General features: G+C 31.6%; 1 protein-coding gene across 1 annotated transcript; it reads right to left on the bottom strand.

The window, feature by feature from the left end:
• Positions 1 to 14624: 14624 nt before the first annotated feature.
• Positions 14625 to 16132, bottom strand: LOC109158894 (DNA (cytosine-5)-methyltransferase CMT3-like). The gene is made up of 4 exons (XM_019306800.1): positions 16064 to 16132; positions 15603 to 15701; positions 15429 to 15515; positions 14625 to 15353 (listed from the first exon to the last, which is right to left on the bottom strand). Exons 1-4 carry the CDS (start codon positions 16130 to 16132, stop codon positions 15162 to 15164), a joined length of 447 nt encoding a protein of 148 aa, XP_019162345.1. The 3' UTR covers positions 14625 to 15161.
• Positions 16133 to 16404: the final 272 nt, after the last annotated feature.

Here is a 16404-nt window from a genome sequence, read left to right as displayed (position 1 = left end):
CTGCAATTTTTTTTTCTCCCCATTTCAGAGGCGAATGCATGCATTTGCTGAAAATAAAGCTCAACAAAGAGGAAAAGTGAAAGGCAAAGTGGACTCATGAAGAGATAAAGCTATAAACTACAATGTAAAGAAAGAAATTACCCACCTTCTGACTGGTAAAGTAATTGATTAATTGGCCCAAGGGAATTGCCTATACACTGTTCCTCATCATGATTAACTTCTCTAATTGTATTCTCTTACAAATTTTTTTTTTTTTTGTCATAATACTTCGTGATGGGGGTTATAGTGCATTGTGCACTTTAACTAGCCTGAAAATTGAAGTATTGTAGGTCTGTTATCGATCCTTTCTTGACACAGAGGTTTAATATCTAGACAAGGAGGTTGAACGTTGTTAGTGTAAGAAGTTAGATCGGCCATAATTCAACCAACCATCACATTAGGAACCAGCACTAAACTGTACTGACCAACTACAACAGAGAATCCCTAGCTTGAGGTTGTGAAGGATTGGGGTAAGCAGTTAAATGTCGTGGTTTCTTATCCTGCTTTATAAATTATTATTTTTCTGTGTTTGTTTGGTTTTGGGCTGGGAAAGAAGGGCCAGTGGAATAGGTCACTTAAATAGGTGTTTTCTTAAATCCAGTTGATAGCATATTTGTATATGATGTTCTGCTTTATATAATTGATCAGGTTGTATTAAAGGCTAAAGTAGCATTTGGAGGGTAAAAATGATTAGTTTCTTCTATATTTGTATTCTCTTAATACTCCGTGATGGGGTTATAGTGTACTTTTACAGTTTTACTAACCTGAAAATTCAAGTATTGTGTAGGTCTGTTCTCGATCACTCTTTTCACAGAGGTTTATAATCTACATGGAGGTTGAACACTGTTAGTGTAAGAAGTTAGATCTGCCATCAACCATCACACCAGCTACCACCACTTAACAAGGCTGACCTGAGCACCTAATTACAAGGTATCACATCGGCTTTTTAAATGCTTTTGAACATGTTGCTCCGCACTCTTCCAATATAAATAGAATACTCCATTAGCTTATTAGGGATTTCAATTTCATTTATCTAACAATTTATCGACTAGAACAGATTATATCCCATTATCCCTAGCTCGAGGATATTCACATCAAGCATTGTTTGGAATAAGGGAAGGTTGAGAAGGATTGGAGTAAGCAGGTAAATTTTTCGGTTTCTTATCTCCCTTTATAAGTTATTATTTTTTCTGCGTTTGTTTTCGTTTTGGACCGGGAAGAAGGGGTAGTGGGAATAGGTCACTTAAGAGGTGTTTTGTTCAATCCAATTGATTGTGTATTTGTATATGATGTTATGCTTTACATACATAATTGATCAGGTTGAAGTGAAGGTTTAAGTGGTAGGTAAAAATAGAGAGCTTGAGGAATTACAGAAACAGGTAAATGACCTTCTCTCATTAATTCTCTATGATTAATGGTTATTGAAAATAAAAATCAACTTGATCATTCCAGACAATGGAATTTCAGGTTAATGCCGCGGCACCCTAAAGTAGGATTTGGAGGGTAAAAATGTTGCGTCCATGAATCTATGATTGGGGGGAGATAGAGTCACTAGTTTGTTCCATTTTGTGAGTTGCTGTCTCTTGTGTGGTTATCTTTGTGAGTTGCTGTCTCTTGTGTGGTAGGTAAAAATAGAGAGCTTGAGGAATTACAGAAACAGGTAATCATTAATTCTCTATGATTAATGGTTATTGAAAATAAAAATCAACTTGATCATTCCAGACAATGGAATTTCAGGTTAATGCCGCAGCACCCTAAAGTAGGATTTGGAGGGTAAAAATGTTGCGTCCATGAATCTATGATTGGGGGGAGATAGAGTCACTAGTTTGTTCCATTTTGTGAGTTGCTGTTTCTTGTGTGGTTATCTTTTAATTGAGTACACTGCAATTTTTTTTTCTCCCCATTTCAGATACGAATGCATGCATTTGCTGAAAATAAAGCTCAACAAAGAGGAAAAGTGAAAGGCAAAGTGGACTCATGAAGAGATAAAGCTATAAACTACAATGTAAAGTAATTGATTAATTGGCCCAAGAGAATTGCCTATACACTGTTCCTCATCATGATTAACTTCTCTATTTGTATTCTCTTACAATTTTTTTTTTTTGTCATAATACTTCGTGATGGGGGTTATAGTGCATTGTGCACTTTAACTAGTCTGAAAATTGAAGTATTGTAGGTCTGTTCTTCGATCCCTTCTTGACACAGAGGTTTGATATCTAGACAAGGAGGTTGAACGTTGTTAGTGTAAGAAGTTAGATCGGCCATCATTCAACCAACCATCACATTAGGAACCAGCACTAAACTGTACTGACCAACTACAACAGAGAATCCCTAGCTTGAGGTTGAGAAGTATTGGGGTAAATAGTTAAATGTTGTGGTTTCTTATCCTGCTTTATTAGTTATTATTTTTCTGTGTTTGTTTTATTTTGGGCTGGGAAAGAAGGGGCAGTGGAATAGGTCACTTAAATAGGTGTTTTCTTAAATCCAGTTGATTGCATATTTGTATATGATATTCTGCTTTATATAATTGATCAGGTTGTCATAAAGGCTAAAGTTGGATTTGGAGGGTAAAAATGTTGCAGCCATGAGACTATCTATGGTTGGGGGAGGCAGAGTCACTGGTTTGTTCCATTGTGAGTTGCTCTCTCGTGTGGTTAAGTGAAAGATAAAGTGGACTCACTGAAAGATGAAGCCATAAACTGCAGTGTAAAGAAAGAAATTAGCCACCTTCTGACAGGTAAAATAGTTGATTAATTGCCCCAAGAGAAAATGCCTATTCACTGTTCCTCATCATGATTCGTTTCTTCTATATTTGTATTCTATTAATACTCCGTGATGGGGTTATAGTGCACTTTTACAGTTTTACTAACCTGAAACTTCAAGTCTTGTGTAGGTCTGTTCTTGATCACTCTTTTGACAGAGGTTTAATATCTACATGGAGGTTGAACACTGTTAGTGTAAGAAGTTAGATTTGCCATCAACCATCACACTGGCAACCACCACGTAACAGGGCTGACCTGAGCACCTTACCACAAGGTATCACATCGGCTTTTTAAATGCTTTTGAACATGTTGCTCCGCACTCTTCCAATATAAATAGAATACTCCATTAGCTTATTAGGGATTTCAATTTCATTTGTCTAACAATTTACCGACTAGAACAGAGTATATCCCTAGCTCAAGGATATTCACTTCAAGCATTGTTTGGAATAAGGGAATGTTGAGAAGGATTGGAGTATACAGGTAAATTTTTCGGTTTCTTATCTCCCTTTATAAGTTATTATTTTTTTTGTGTTTGTTTTTGTTTTCGTTTTGGATCGGGAAGAAGGGGTAGTGGAATAAGTCTCACTTAAGAGGTGTTTTGTTCAATCCAATTGATTGTGTATTTGTATATGATGTTATGCTTTACGTACATAATTGATCAGGTTGAAGTGAAGGTATAAGTGGTAGGTAAAAATAGAGAGCTTGAGGAACTACAAACTGATAAGAATATAACAGGTAAATGACCTTCTCTCATTAATTCTCGATGATTTATGGTTATTGAAAATAAAAATCATCTTGAACATTCCAAACAATAGAATTTCAGGTTAATGCCGCGGCACCCTAAAGTAGGATTTGGAGGGTAAAAATGTTGCGGCCATGAATCTATGATTGGGGGAGATAGAATCACTAGTTTGTTCCATTTTGTGAGTTGCTCTCTCTTGTGTGATTATCTTTTATTTGAGTACACTGCAATTTTTTTCCCCCATTTCAGAGACGAATGAATGCATTTGCTGAAAATAAAGCTCAACAAAGAGGAAAAGTGGACTCATGAAGATATAAAGCAATAAACTACAATGTAAAGAAAGAAATTTCCCACCTTCTGACTGATAAAGTAATTGATTAATTGGCCCAAGAGAATTGCCTATACACTGTTCCTCTTCATGATTAACTTCTCTATTTGTAATTCTCTTACAAATTTATTTATTTTGTCATAATACTTCGTGATGGTGTTATAGTGCATTATGCACTTTTACTAACCCGAAAATTCAAGTATTGTAGGTCTGTTCTCGATCACTTCTTGTCACAGAGGTTTAATATCTAGACAAGAAGGTTGAACGTTGTTAGTGTAAGAAGTTAGATCGGCCATCATTCAACCAACCATCACATTAGGAACCAGCACTAAACTGTACTGACCAACTACAACAGAGAATCCCTAGCTTGAGGTTGAGAAGGATTGGGATAAGCAGTTAAATGTTGTGGTTTCTTATCCTGCTTTATAATTTATTATTTTTCTGTGTTTGTTTTGTTTTGGGCTGGGAAAGAAGGGGCAGTGGAATAGGTCACTTATATAGGTGTTTTCTTAAATCCAGTTGATTGCATATTTGTATATGATTTTCTGCTTTATATAATTGATCAGGCTGTATTAAACGCTAAAGTAGCATTTGGAGGGTAAAAATGATTAGTTTCTTCTATATTTGTATTCTCTTAATACTCCGTGATGGGGTTATAGTACACTTTTACAGTTTTACTAACCTGAAAATTCAAGTATTGTGTAGGTTTGTTCTCGATCACTCTTTTCACAGAGGTTTATAATCTATATGGAGGTTGAACACTATTAGTGTTAGAAGTTAGATCTGCCATCAACCATCACACCAGCTACCACCACTTAACAAGGCTGACCTGAGCACCTAAATACAAGGTATCACATCGGCTTTTTAAATGCTTTTGAACATGTTGCTCCGCACTCTTTCAATATAAATAGAATTCTCAGGATTTCAATTTCATTTATCTAACAATTTACCGACTAGAACAGAGTATATCCCTTGCTCGGGGATATTCACATCAAGCATTGTTTGGAATAAGCGAAGGTTGAGAAGGATTGGAGTAAGCTGGTATATTTTTCGGTTTCTTATCTCCCTTTATAAGTTATTTTTTCTGTGTTTGTTTTGTTTTGGACCGGGAAGAAGTGGTAGTGGAATATGTCACTAAAGAGGTGTGTTCAATCCAATTGATTGTGTATTTGTATATGATGTTTTGCTTTGCTTACATAATTGATCAGGTTGATGTGAAGAGTGGGAGTTAAAATTAGAGAGCTTGAAGAATTTCAATCTGATATCGAATGCAACAGGTAAATGACCTTCTCTCATTAATTCTCTATGATTAATGTATTTGAACTTCTATTCGGTAAGAAGATCATGGTAGTAATCTTTGATGTTTGTTGTATAGGGCTAGATTCTATTTATTACCATTGGTTGTTATTGAAAATAATAATAATCATCAACATGAACATTTCATACACTTATATTTTTTAAATACTTTTTATTTTCAATGGAGTGTTTTCAACGTATTTAGTATGTTTTCAAGTGTTCTTGTGTAGTTTTTGCATACACTTCTCTTTATGTTTTCTTTGCATTTCTGTGCTATTTTCGATTTCTTATGTTTTGTGACTTGTTTTGTCCATTATGTTTTTCTTTGAATGTTTTCCTGAATGTCTTATTTTTTACCATGCATTAATTTTCCCCTTTTACTATTCATATTTTTAGCGTTCTTTCGGCGTATTTTTTGTTTGAATTGTGTAGTTCTATAAATCGTTTTATAATTAAATATTTATATTATATGTTTTCTTTAATTTATAGCATTTTCAAGTGTTTTTGTGTAGTGTTAATTTATTTTTACTTCGTTATATTTGTCTGTTGCGTTTTGCTTTGAATGTGTTATTGAATGTCTTGGAGTTCTTTTCGCTTTGTTATATTTTTGCATTTTTTGTTTTTTGTTTTTTTCCCATGCATAAGTTTCCTCTTTTTCTCATTTTGTTCGTTTGCGTTCTTTTGGTATATTTTTAGTTTGAAATGTGTATTTTCAATGATCATTTTTACTAAGAGTTTCTATGATGTATTTAGTTGTTTTTCTTAATTTATAGCATTTTTCAAGTGTTCTTGTGTAGTTTTTGGTCTCTCTTTATGTTTACCTTGCATTTTTGTGCTGTTTTTGCTTTGTTATATTTGTGACTTGTTTTTGTCCATTGAGCTTTTCTTAGAATGTGTTTCTGAATGTCTTGGAAGTTCTTTTTGTTTCGTTATATTTGTGTGTTTTTTGTTTGCATTAATTTCTTCCTTTTACTGTTCATTTTGTTTTTGTTATGATGTATTTAGTCTGTTTTTCTTTATTTATAGCCTTTTTCAAGTGTTCTTGTGTAGTTTTGGGTGATTTTTTGCTTCATTATCTTTGTCCATGACGTTTTGCTTTGAATGTGTTCCTTGGATGTTATTTCTCTTAATTTATAGTATTTTTTGAGTGTTATTGTGTAGTTTTTGATTTTCTATTTATGTTTTTCATGCATTTTTGAGTTATTCTCTCTTCATTATATTTGTGCTTATGATTTTGTTCGTTCTGTTTTTCTTTGAATGTGTTCCTGGATGTCTTGGAGTTATCTTTGTTTGGTTATATTTGTGTGTATTTTTTGAATGTGTTTCTGGATGTCTTGGAGTTCTTTTCGTATCATTATATTTGTGTTTTTTTTCAATGTGTTTATTTTCTAAGGAATATTTTTGAAATATTTAGTTTATTTTTCTTAATTTATAGCATTTTTCGAGTGTTATTGTATTGTTTTTTATTTTCTCTTTATATCTTTTATGCATTTTTTATTTTCGAGTGTTATATTTGTGTTTATGATTTTGTTCGTTCTGTTTTTCTTTGAATGTGTTCCTGGATGTTTTGGAGTTCTCTTTGTTTGGTTATATTTGTGTGTACTTTTTGAATGTGTTCCTGGATGTGTCTTGGAGTTCTTTTCGTTTCATTATATTTGTATTTTTTTTCAATGTGTTTATTTTCTAAGAAGTGTTTTTGAAATATTTAGTTTGTTTCTCTTAATTTATAGCATTTTTCGAGTGTGATTGTGTAGTTTTTTATTTTCTCTTTATTTCTTTCATGCATTTATGGGTTATTCTTGCTTCATTATATTTGTGCTTTTGTTTTTGTTCGTTCTGTTTTTCTTTGAATGTGTTCCTGGATGTCTTGGAGTTCTTTTCGTTTTGTTATATTTGTGTAATTTTTTCTATGTATTAATTTTTCCTTTTTACCGTTCATTGTTTTTGTTAGCGTTTTTTTTTTTTTTTTTTTTTTTTTTTTGTTTGAATTGGGCAATATCGTTTTGTTTTTTTTTTTTTTTTTTTTTTTTTTTTTTTTTTTTTTTTTTTTTTGAATTGTATAGTTTTATAGATCGTTTTATAATCCAATACTTATATTTATTTTTGATGAATTTAGTATGTTTTCATCAAGGGTTCTTGAATGTCTTGGGGTTTTTTTTCCATCTTCTGTTTTTCCCATGCATAAATTTCCTCTTTTTACCGTTCATTTTGTTTGTTAGCCTTCTTTTGACACATTTTTAGTTTGAATTGTTATTTCCAATGATCATTTTGTAATTTTACTACTTCTAATTTTTTATAAATAACTTTTAAAGGTATTTCTATTAGGAGTAGTGAATGCATTTATTTAATAAGAGTATTTATGATGTATTTAGTTGTTTCTCTTAATTTATAGCATTATTTAAGTGTTTTTGTGTTTTGGTTCTCTCTCTTTATGTTTTTCTTGCATTTGTGTGCTATTTTTGCTTTGTTATATTTGTGACTTTTGTTTTTGTCCATTGCATTTTTCTTTGAATGTGTTCTTAAATGTCTTGGAGTTCTTTTCGTTTTGTTATATAGTTTTTTGTTTTTTTCATGCATTAATTTTCCCCTTTTATTGTTGTTCATTTTGTTTTTGTTAGGATGTATTTAGTGCGTTTTCCTTTATTTATAGCATTTTTCATGTGTTCTTGTGTAGTTTTGGGTGACATTTTTGCTTCGTTATGTTTGTCCATTACGTTTTGCTTTGAATTTTTTTTATCTTTTTTTGCTTTGTTATGTTTGTGTATTTTTGTTTTTTTTTTCCCATGCATTAATTTCCCTTTTTACCGTTCATATTTTGTTGTTAGTATTCTTTTGGCGTATTTTTAGTTTGAGTTGCGTATTTTTAAAGATCATTTGTATTAGGAATACTGAATTATTTTATTTTTATAAGGAGTATTTTTGACGTGTTTAGTATGTTTTCTTTTTAATTTATAGCATTTTTTCAAGTGTTATGTAGTTTTTAGTTATGCATTTTTTGAGTTATTTTCGTTTTGATATATTTGTGCCTTTTTATTTTTCGTTGTGTTTTTTACAATGTGTTCTTGAATTTCTTGGTGTTCTCTTTAAGGAGTATATTCGAAATATTTAGTTTGATTTTCTTAATTTATAGCATTTTTCGAGAATTTCTTGGTGTTCTCTTTAAGGAGTATATTTGAAATATTTAGTTTGATTTTCTTAATTTATAGCATTTTTTGAGTGTTATTGTGTAGTTTTTGGTTTTCTCTTTATGTTTTTCATGCATTTATGGGTTATTCTCAATTCATTATTTGTGTTTTTGATTTTGTTTGTTTTGTTTTCTTTGAATGTATTCCCTGAATATCTTGGAATTCTTTTCGTTTGTTATAGTTGTGTGTTTTTTCTCCATGCAATAATTTATCTTTTTACCGTTCATTGTTTTTGCTTGCGTTCTTTCGACATATTTTTTGTTTGAATTGGGTAGTTCCAAATATCGTTTTGAAATTCAATAAATAACTAGGAATAGTGAATTCTTTTATTTTCTAAGGATTAATTTCGACATTGTTAGTTTGTTTTCCTTAATTTATAGTACACTTTTCAAGTGTACTTGTGTAGTTTTGGTTTATTTTCTTTTCGTTATTTTTGTCCGTTGCGTTTCTCTGTTAATGTGTTCCTAAATATCTTGGAGTTCTTTTTGTTTTGTTATGTGTATTTTTTATTTTTTCCATGCATTAATTACCCCTTTTTACCGTTCTTTTTTATTTTTTTGTTAGCTTTCTTTTTGCATATTTTTAGTTTGAATTGTGTTTTCCAAAGATCATTTTATAATTTAGTACTTGTAAATTTTAAAGGTATTTTTATTAGGAATAGTGATTCTTTTAATTTTCCTAGTATTTTCGACGTATTTCGTTTGTTATCTTTAATTTTTCTTAATTACCGAATGAGTTTTCATTCATCATTAGGGTTGGTTTCCTATTCCTTTGCAGTTTATGTTTACTATTTCTATGTTTTTTTGGCGTTCTCTCCATTTAAAACACTATCCGTCTTTCGCCAGAAATGGGCCACCTTAGGACGTTGAATTTCAGGTTAATGCCGTCACCTAAAGTAGAATTTGGAGGGTAAAAGTGTTGCAGCCATGAATCTATGATTGGGGGAGACAGAGTCACTGGTTTATTCCTTTTGTGAGTTGCTCTCTCTTGTGTGGTTATCTTTTAATAGTACACTGTAATTTTTTTTTTTTTTTCCATTTCAGAGACGAATGAATGCATTTGCTGAAAATAAAGCTCAACAAAGAGGAAAAGTGAAAGGTAAAGTGGACTGATTGAAAGATGAAGTCAGCTTTTGACAGGTAAAATAATTGATTAATTGCCCCGAGAGAATGCCTATACACTGCTCTTAATACTCCGTGATGGAGTTATAACTTTTACAGTTTTACTAACCTGAAAATTCAAGTATACAGGTTTGTTCTCGATCACTCTTTTCACAGAGGCTTAATATCTAGGCATTGAGGATCCGCCATCAACCATCACATTAGCAACCTAACCACAAGGTATCACATCGGCTTTGTAAATGCTTTTCAACATGTTGCTCCCAACTCTTCAAATATAAATAGAATTATCCAGTACCTTATTAGGGATTTCAATTTCATTTATCTAACAATTTTTTTGACTAGAACAGAATTCATAGCTCGAGGATATTCACATCAAGCATTGCTAATTATAAGGGAAGGTTGAGAAGGATTGCAGTGAGCAGGTAAATTTTTTGGTTTCTTTCTCCCTTTCTAAGTTTTTATTTTTTCTGTGTTTGTTTTGTTTTGGACTGGGAAGAAAGGGGAGGGGAATACATATGATTGTGTATTTGTATATGATGGTATGCTTTACAAATTATATATACATGTTTTCCTTGCATATGTATATGAGTGGAACGATGGTGCCTAAGTTGCGGACGGATGCGGCACGTTGGTGCCTGAGTGGCGGACGGATGCGGCACGTTGGTGCCTGAGTGGCGGACGGATGCGGCACGTTGGTGCCTGAGTTGCGGACGGATGCGGCACGTTGGTGCCTGAGTTGCGGACGGATGCGGCACGGTATGCTTTACAAATTACATATACATGTTTTTCTTGCATTTTTGTACTATTTTTGCTTTGTTATATTTGTGATTTTTGTTTTTGTCCATTGCATTTTTGTTTGAATGTGTTTTTGAATGTCTTGAAGTTCTTTTCGTTTCGTTATATTTGTGTGTTTTTTATTTTTTTCCATGCACTAATTTCCTCCTTTTACTGTTCATTTATGTATCTTTTTGTTTGAATTGTGTAGTTATATAGATCGCTTTATAATTTTGTGTAGTTTTGTGTTATTTTTGCTTCATTATATTTGTTCATTACATTTTGCTTTGAATGTGTTCCTAAATCCTGAGTGTTTTGTAGTTCTTTTCGCTTCGTTATATTTTTGCATTTTTTTACCGCTCACTTTGTTCGTTATAATTTTATAATTTTAGTACTTTTTTTTTTTTGAAAAACAACCAAATACATCATAAACACTCCTTAGTACTTTTTTTTTAGTTTTTTAACTTTATGTTTTTCCTGGATTTTTGTGCTGTTTTTGCTGGTTATGTTTGTGATTTTTGTTTTTGTTCATTGCGTTTTTCTTTGTGTTCTTAAATGTTTTGGAGTTCTTTTTGTTTTGTTATATTTGTTTATTTTTTGTTTTTTTTTCCATGCAGTAATTTTCACCTTTTACTATTTATTTTGTTTTTGTTAGCTTTCTTTTACCGTATTTTTTGTTTGAATTGTATAGTAATATAGATCATTTTATAATTTTGCGTAGTTTTTGGTTATTTTTGTTTTGTTATATTTGTCTATTGTGTTTTATGTCTTGTTGTTTTGTTATATTTTTGCATTTTTTTTAATTTGTCCATATGTATAAATTTTCTCTTTTTACTGTTCATTTTGTTCGTTAGCATATTTTTAGTTTGAACATTCATTTGTTTACTAACAAGTATTTATGATGTATTTAGTTGTTTCTCTATTTATAGTATTTTTCAAGTGTTCTTGTGTAGTTTTTAGTTCTTTCTCTTTATGTTTTTACTGTATTTGCTTTGTTATATTTGTAAGTTTTGTTTTTTGTCTATTACATTTTTCTTTGAATGTGTTTTTGAATATTTTGGAGTTCTTTTCGTTTTGTTATATTTGTGTGTGTGTGTGTGTGTTTTTTTTTTCATGCATTTTTTTCCCATGTTATTTACTGTTCATTTTGTTTTTGTTATGACATATTTATTTTAAGTGTTCTTGTATAGTATTGGGTGATATTTTTGTTTCGTTATGTTTGTTCATAACATTTTGCTTTGAAGTTCCTGAATGTTTTGGATTTCTTTTTGCTGTTTGTGTACTTTTTGTTTTTTTGCATGTATTAATTTTCTTTTTTACCCCATTCATATTTTGTTGTTAGTGTTCTTTTGGCGTATTTTTAGTTTGAATTGCGTATTTCTAAAGATAATTTTATGAATATTTATTTCATGAGTATTTTTGACTTACTCAGTATTTTTTTTTAATTTATAGCATTTTTCAAGTGTTCTTATGTAATTTCTGAATGTGGCGCATGGGTGATATATATTTTTTAATTTATAGCATATTTCAAGGGTTCTTGTGTAATTTCTGAATGTGTTTCGGAATGTCTTGAGTTCGTTATATTTTTTATTTTCCCTTTTTATCTTTTTTATGTAGTGTGTTTCCTCTTGAGTTTGTGTATAAATTTTCACTTTTTATCGTTCATTTTGTTCATTTGCGTAGTTGTTTATTATCGTGCTATTTTTGCTTTGTTATATTTATCCATTGTGTTTTTCTTTGAATGTGTTTCTGAATTGTCTTGGAGTTATTTCGTTTTGTTATATTTGTGTGTTTTTTGTTTTTTGTTATGACGTATTTATTTATAGCATTTTCCTTGTGTGTTCATTTGGGTGATATTTTTGCTTTGAATATGTTCCTGAATGTCTTGAAGTTCTTATTGTTTTTTTTTCATGCATTAATTTTCCTTTTCTATAGTTCCTTGCATATATTTGTGCCTTTCGTACACACTTTTCAATGTGTTTATTTTCTCGCTTTCATTATATTTGTGCTTTTGATTTTGTTCGTTCTGTTTTTCTTTGAATGTGTTTTTATTATTTTTAACATTACTAATAGTTTGTTTTCCTTAATTTTTTCTTTGAATGTGTTCTTGGATTATTTGGAGTTCTCTTTTCGTTTTGTTTTAACGCATGGGTGATATATATTTTTTAATTTATAGCATTTTTCAAGTGTTCTTATGTAATTTCTGAATGTGTTTCGGAATGTCTTGAGCTCGTTATATTTTTGATTTCCTCTTTTTATCGTTCTTATGTAATGTGTTTCCTCTTGAGTTCGTGTATAAATTTTTACTTTTTATCGTTCATTTTGTTCATTTGCGTAGTTGTTCATTATCGTGTTATTTTTGCTTTGTTGTTATATTTATCCATTGTGTTTTTCTTTGAATGTGTTTCTGAATTGTCTTGGAGTTATTTCGTTTTGTTATATTTGTGTGTTTTTTGTTTTTTGTTATGACGTATTTATTTATAGCATTTTTCCTTGTGTGTTCATTTGGGTGATGTTTTTGCTTTGAATGTGTTTCTGAATGTCTTGAAGTTCTTATTGTTTTTTTTCATGCATTAGCTTTTCTTTTTGTATAGTTCCTTGTATATATTTGTGCCTTTCGTACACACTTTTCAATGTGTTTATTTTCTCGCTTCATTATATTTGTGCTTTTGATTTTATTCGTTCTGATTTTCTTTGAATGTGTTTTTATTATTTTTGACATTACTAATAGTTTGTTTTTCTTAATTTTTTCTTTGAATGTGTTCTTGGATTATTTGGTATTTGGAGTTCTCTTTTATTATTTTTGACATTGCTAGTGTTTTCCTTAATTTAGTAGTTAAATTTTGTCTGTTGTGTTTTTCACATGTGTTTTTTATGTTGTCTATTTTACTATTTTATATTTCTTAATTTAGTATTTTTCACGTGTATTTTGTCTGTTGCGTTTTTTCTTTACATGTGTTTCCGATGTTGTCTATTTTTATTTTGACTTTTCGTCTCGTTTATTTTCTAAAGAGTACTTTTTAAATATTTGATTTTTCCAATGTTTTTCATGCATTTATGGGTCTCGCTTAATTATATTTGTGCTCTTTTCGTTTTGTTTTATTTGTGTTTTGCACTAATTTTTTCTTTTTACCGATTTATTGTTTTACCCTTTTTTTTTTTAGCTGTTTTTCTTAATTTAGCATTTTTCAAGTGCTTGATTTCAACGAGTATTTTTTGAAATATTTTGTTCGTTCTGTTATGCTGATCGTGCTAATATTCCATTTTTAACCGGTTCATTGTTTTGTTTCGATCTTTTTTCCTATATTTTTTTATTTTTAAAATGATCTTTGGAATACACAATTCAAACTAAAAATATTCCTTTAATGCTAACAAAAATAAAATGAACGGCACAAAGGGGAAATCCATGGGAAAATAGGGTCCTTTAATGCTAACAAAAATAAAATGAACGGCACAAAGGGAAAATTCATGGGAAAATAGGGATACTGTGTTCTCTAGTCGGTACATGTGATAATTGAAATTGAAATCCCAAATAAATTATTTTGTTCTCTATACCGTTCTCTATTCATGGGAAAATTGGGGTAAAAGTAGCAACATTTTGAAAAGCATTGACAAAACCAATTTGGTGGTGCCTTGGGACTGGGTGCTAGAGAGTTAAAACAAAACCAAATACACAACACTAGTTTTAAATAAAAATGAACCCTTAAAAAATGATAAAAATAAGGAAAACAACACTAGAACAAAAATAACAAAGCGCAAAAACCTAAGAAAGATGAGAAAATAAAAATTATTTTTAAAAAGATTTTTCTAAATAAAATCTGGAGCTATCAATTGTTGACCAGATGAAAACTAAAAATTAAAATAAAATACCTGTACTGTTTCTGCTTAAACCTTTAGCCCAGAGTAAAAAAAATACGCTGTCAAAGGGGTTTTAAAAAATCTAAAACCTTTTCCTTTTTCTTCTTCAGCAAATGTTATTCTTCGTACTCCCAAGTCCCAATGGAACCAGTGAATCTGAACCCCCGTTCATGGCTGCAACTTTTTACAATGGATTGAAGAAAACACTCTTTAAGCACTGCCCCTTCCCAGGGCCCGAAACAAAATAAACATAGAAAAATAATACTCCTTATAACCACAACATTTACTGCTGCTTATTCCAGGCAATGCTTGATGTGATATGCCTGGGGGCTTGTTGGGTGCTTTTGGTGGTTGACAACAAGTGATCGAGAACCACTTGGGCATGGGGGCCATTCATCAATTATTTTACCAGTCAGAGAAGGTGGGTAATTTCTTTCTTTAGAGTTTAGACTCTGGGCTATCCCAATTTACTTTTTCCCTTCTCTTTGTTGATTTTTTTCTGCATTGTCTCAGAAAGAGAGCAAACTTACAATGGAATAAAGCAGTGACTCGGCTTCATGGCTGCAACTTTTTTACCACCCAAATCCTACTTTAGGCCAGGCATTAACCTGAAATTTGACGTCTTTCCGGCAAAAGGCAGCTTGGCATGAAGTGTTTGAGATGGAGAGAACGCTGAAAAAACAAAGAAATAGGAAACTGCTTGGAAATAGGAAGCCACCCATAAACTCCAACAACCATAAACTCCAACAGGACTTTTCCTAATAGGTAGCTACTTTGGCAGCAAGCTTGCTCTGAGAGAGCCAATTTGCCACTTCAGCCTGACCAAGCATTCCACACCCAAACCCTGTTTCAAAAAGAGAATCACTTGTGAGTGAATAGAAAAGCACAAGAACAAACATACCAAGGGTTTCCCTGAACTCAAGTATACCCTCTCTACATTTGGATCCCAGTGCACTTTATTGTCTACAACACTAACACCTGGCAGCTCCCTAACATAATATACACAATGGCTCAGCATTTTTGAGGATCAAAACAAAACTTCTATACCAAAAAACTTCAAAGAATTTTTGATACCTTGGCTTTCGGAATGTGACAGACACGTTGATAGTCATCATCATTTAATTGTAATGGACAGTGATCGTGCAACGTTCCAGGCAAACCATCTCTCCCAAGCCTTATAAACTGCTGGAATTCAGACCCAGGTTTATCAACATATTCCATATCATCCCTCTTCTCATTATTCTCCACCTGTAATACCACACCATATAAGCTAAAATAACCACAGGTACAATACACCTATAAAAAAAATTCATAACAATTTACCGGAGGAAGATCAGATATTGCATCCCCTAGAAAGAGCTCTTTCTTCAAGTTGGCACCATGCCCTTCATCATATGCAACAGTATTTAGCTGCATCCATAAAAGAACATTTATTATCAAGATTGCCAAGTCCCAACAACAGAGGGTTAACATAAGAACTAATTATGCATATTCTACCTCAAACTCAGTAGGAATAACACCTCTCACAACAACATTATGTGTTGGCAATGGATACTGTGGCAATTTCTGCAAAATGAATAAGGCCAGTAAGCAAATCTAAAATCATAATGTAGACTGTACTAGATTTTGTATTCTCGTATCATAAGAGCTAAGAGCAAGGCATTCAATTTTCCAGTTCTATATTATCGTATAAATCAATAGAAGGCCAAAGTCATGAAATTTTAGTCTATTAAAAAGAGTTAATACCCAAAATAGTCCCTCGACTATGTTGTAATTAACAATTTGGTCCTCGACTATCATTCTTACCCAAAAATTGTATAATTGAGGACTTAATTGGGTAAGAATGATAGTCGAGGACCAAATTGTTAATTACAACATAGTCGAGGGACTATTTTGGGTATTAACTCTTTTTAATAGACTAAAATTTCATGACTTTGGCAGATGTGAGCTAAATCGACCCGGTTATCATTAAAAGTATTCCAAATAAGAGAATTTTGGAAGGCTTTTGCAGAGGTGGTAATACACATATGGATGAGAGAGAATAAATTAGATTATTGTATGAGGCATTGGTTTTGGTCAGATTCAGTGGGCCCAACGACAAAAAAATAAGGTTGTCTCCTAATGCGCGTAAGACGCACCAAAAGCGTCCAGCCGGACGCGTACCAATCATTATTGTGTGGACCACTTTCCATACAAGTTGTGAGGACCATATTTTGTATACTATAAAATAATGTACATTCATTACAAAAATAATGTACATTCAGTACAAAAATAATATACATTGTATTCAGGGGATGTA

The sequence above is a fragment of the Ipomoea nil genome, unplaced genomic scaffold (assembly GCF_001879475.1).
Source record: "Ipomoea nil cultivar Tokyo-kokei standard unplaced genomic scaffold, Asagao_1.1 scaffold0302, whole genome shotgun sequence".
In the NCBI taxonomy this organism is placed as follows: domain Eukaryota; kingdom Viridiplantae; phylum Streptophyta; class Magnoliopsida; order Solanales; family Convolvulaceae; genus Ipomoea; species Ipomoea nil.
Note: the sequence above shows the minus strand (reverse complement) of the source record. Positions and strands in the feature narration are given on the sequence as shown.

Bases quoted from the DNA above. Each gene is read 5' to 3' on its own strand.
- LOC109158894 (XM_019306800.1), bottom strand. From the start codon at position 16,132: ATGTGTATTACCACCTCTGCAAAAGCCTTCCAAAATTCTCTTATTTGG. The intron at 15,516-15,602 runs GTAGAATATGCA...TTATGGATGCAG, and splicing joins TTATTCCTACTGAGTTTGAG to CTAAATACTGTTGCATATGA. The intron at 15,354-15,428 runs GTAAATTGTTAT...GTGGTATTACAG, and splicing joins CAATATCTGATCTTCCTCCG to GTGGAGAATAATGAGAAGAG.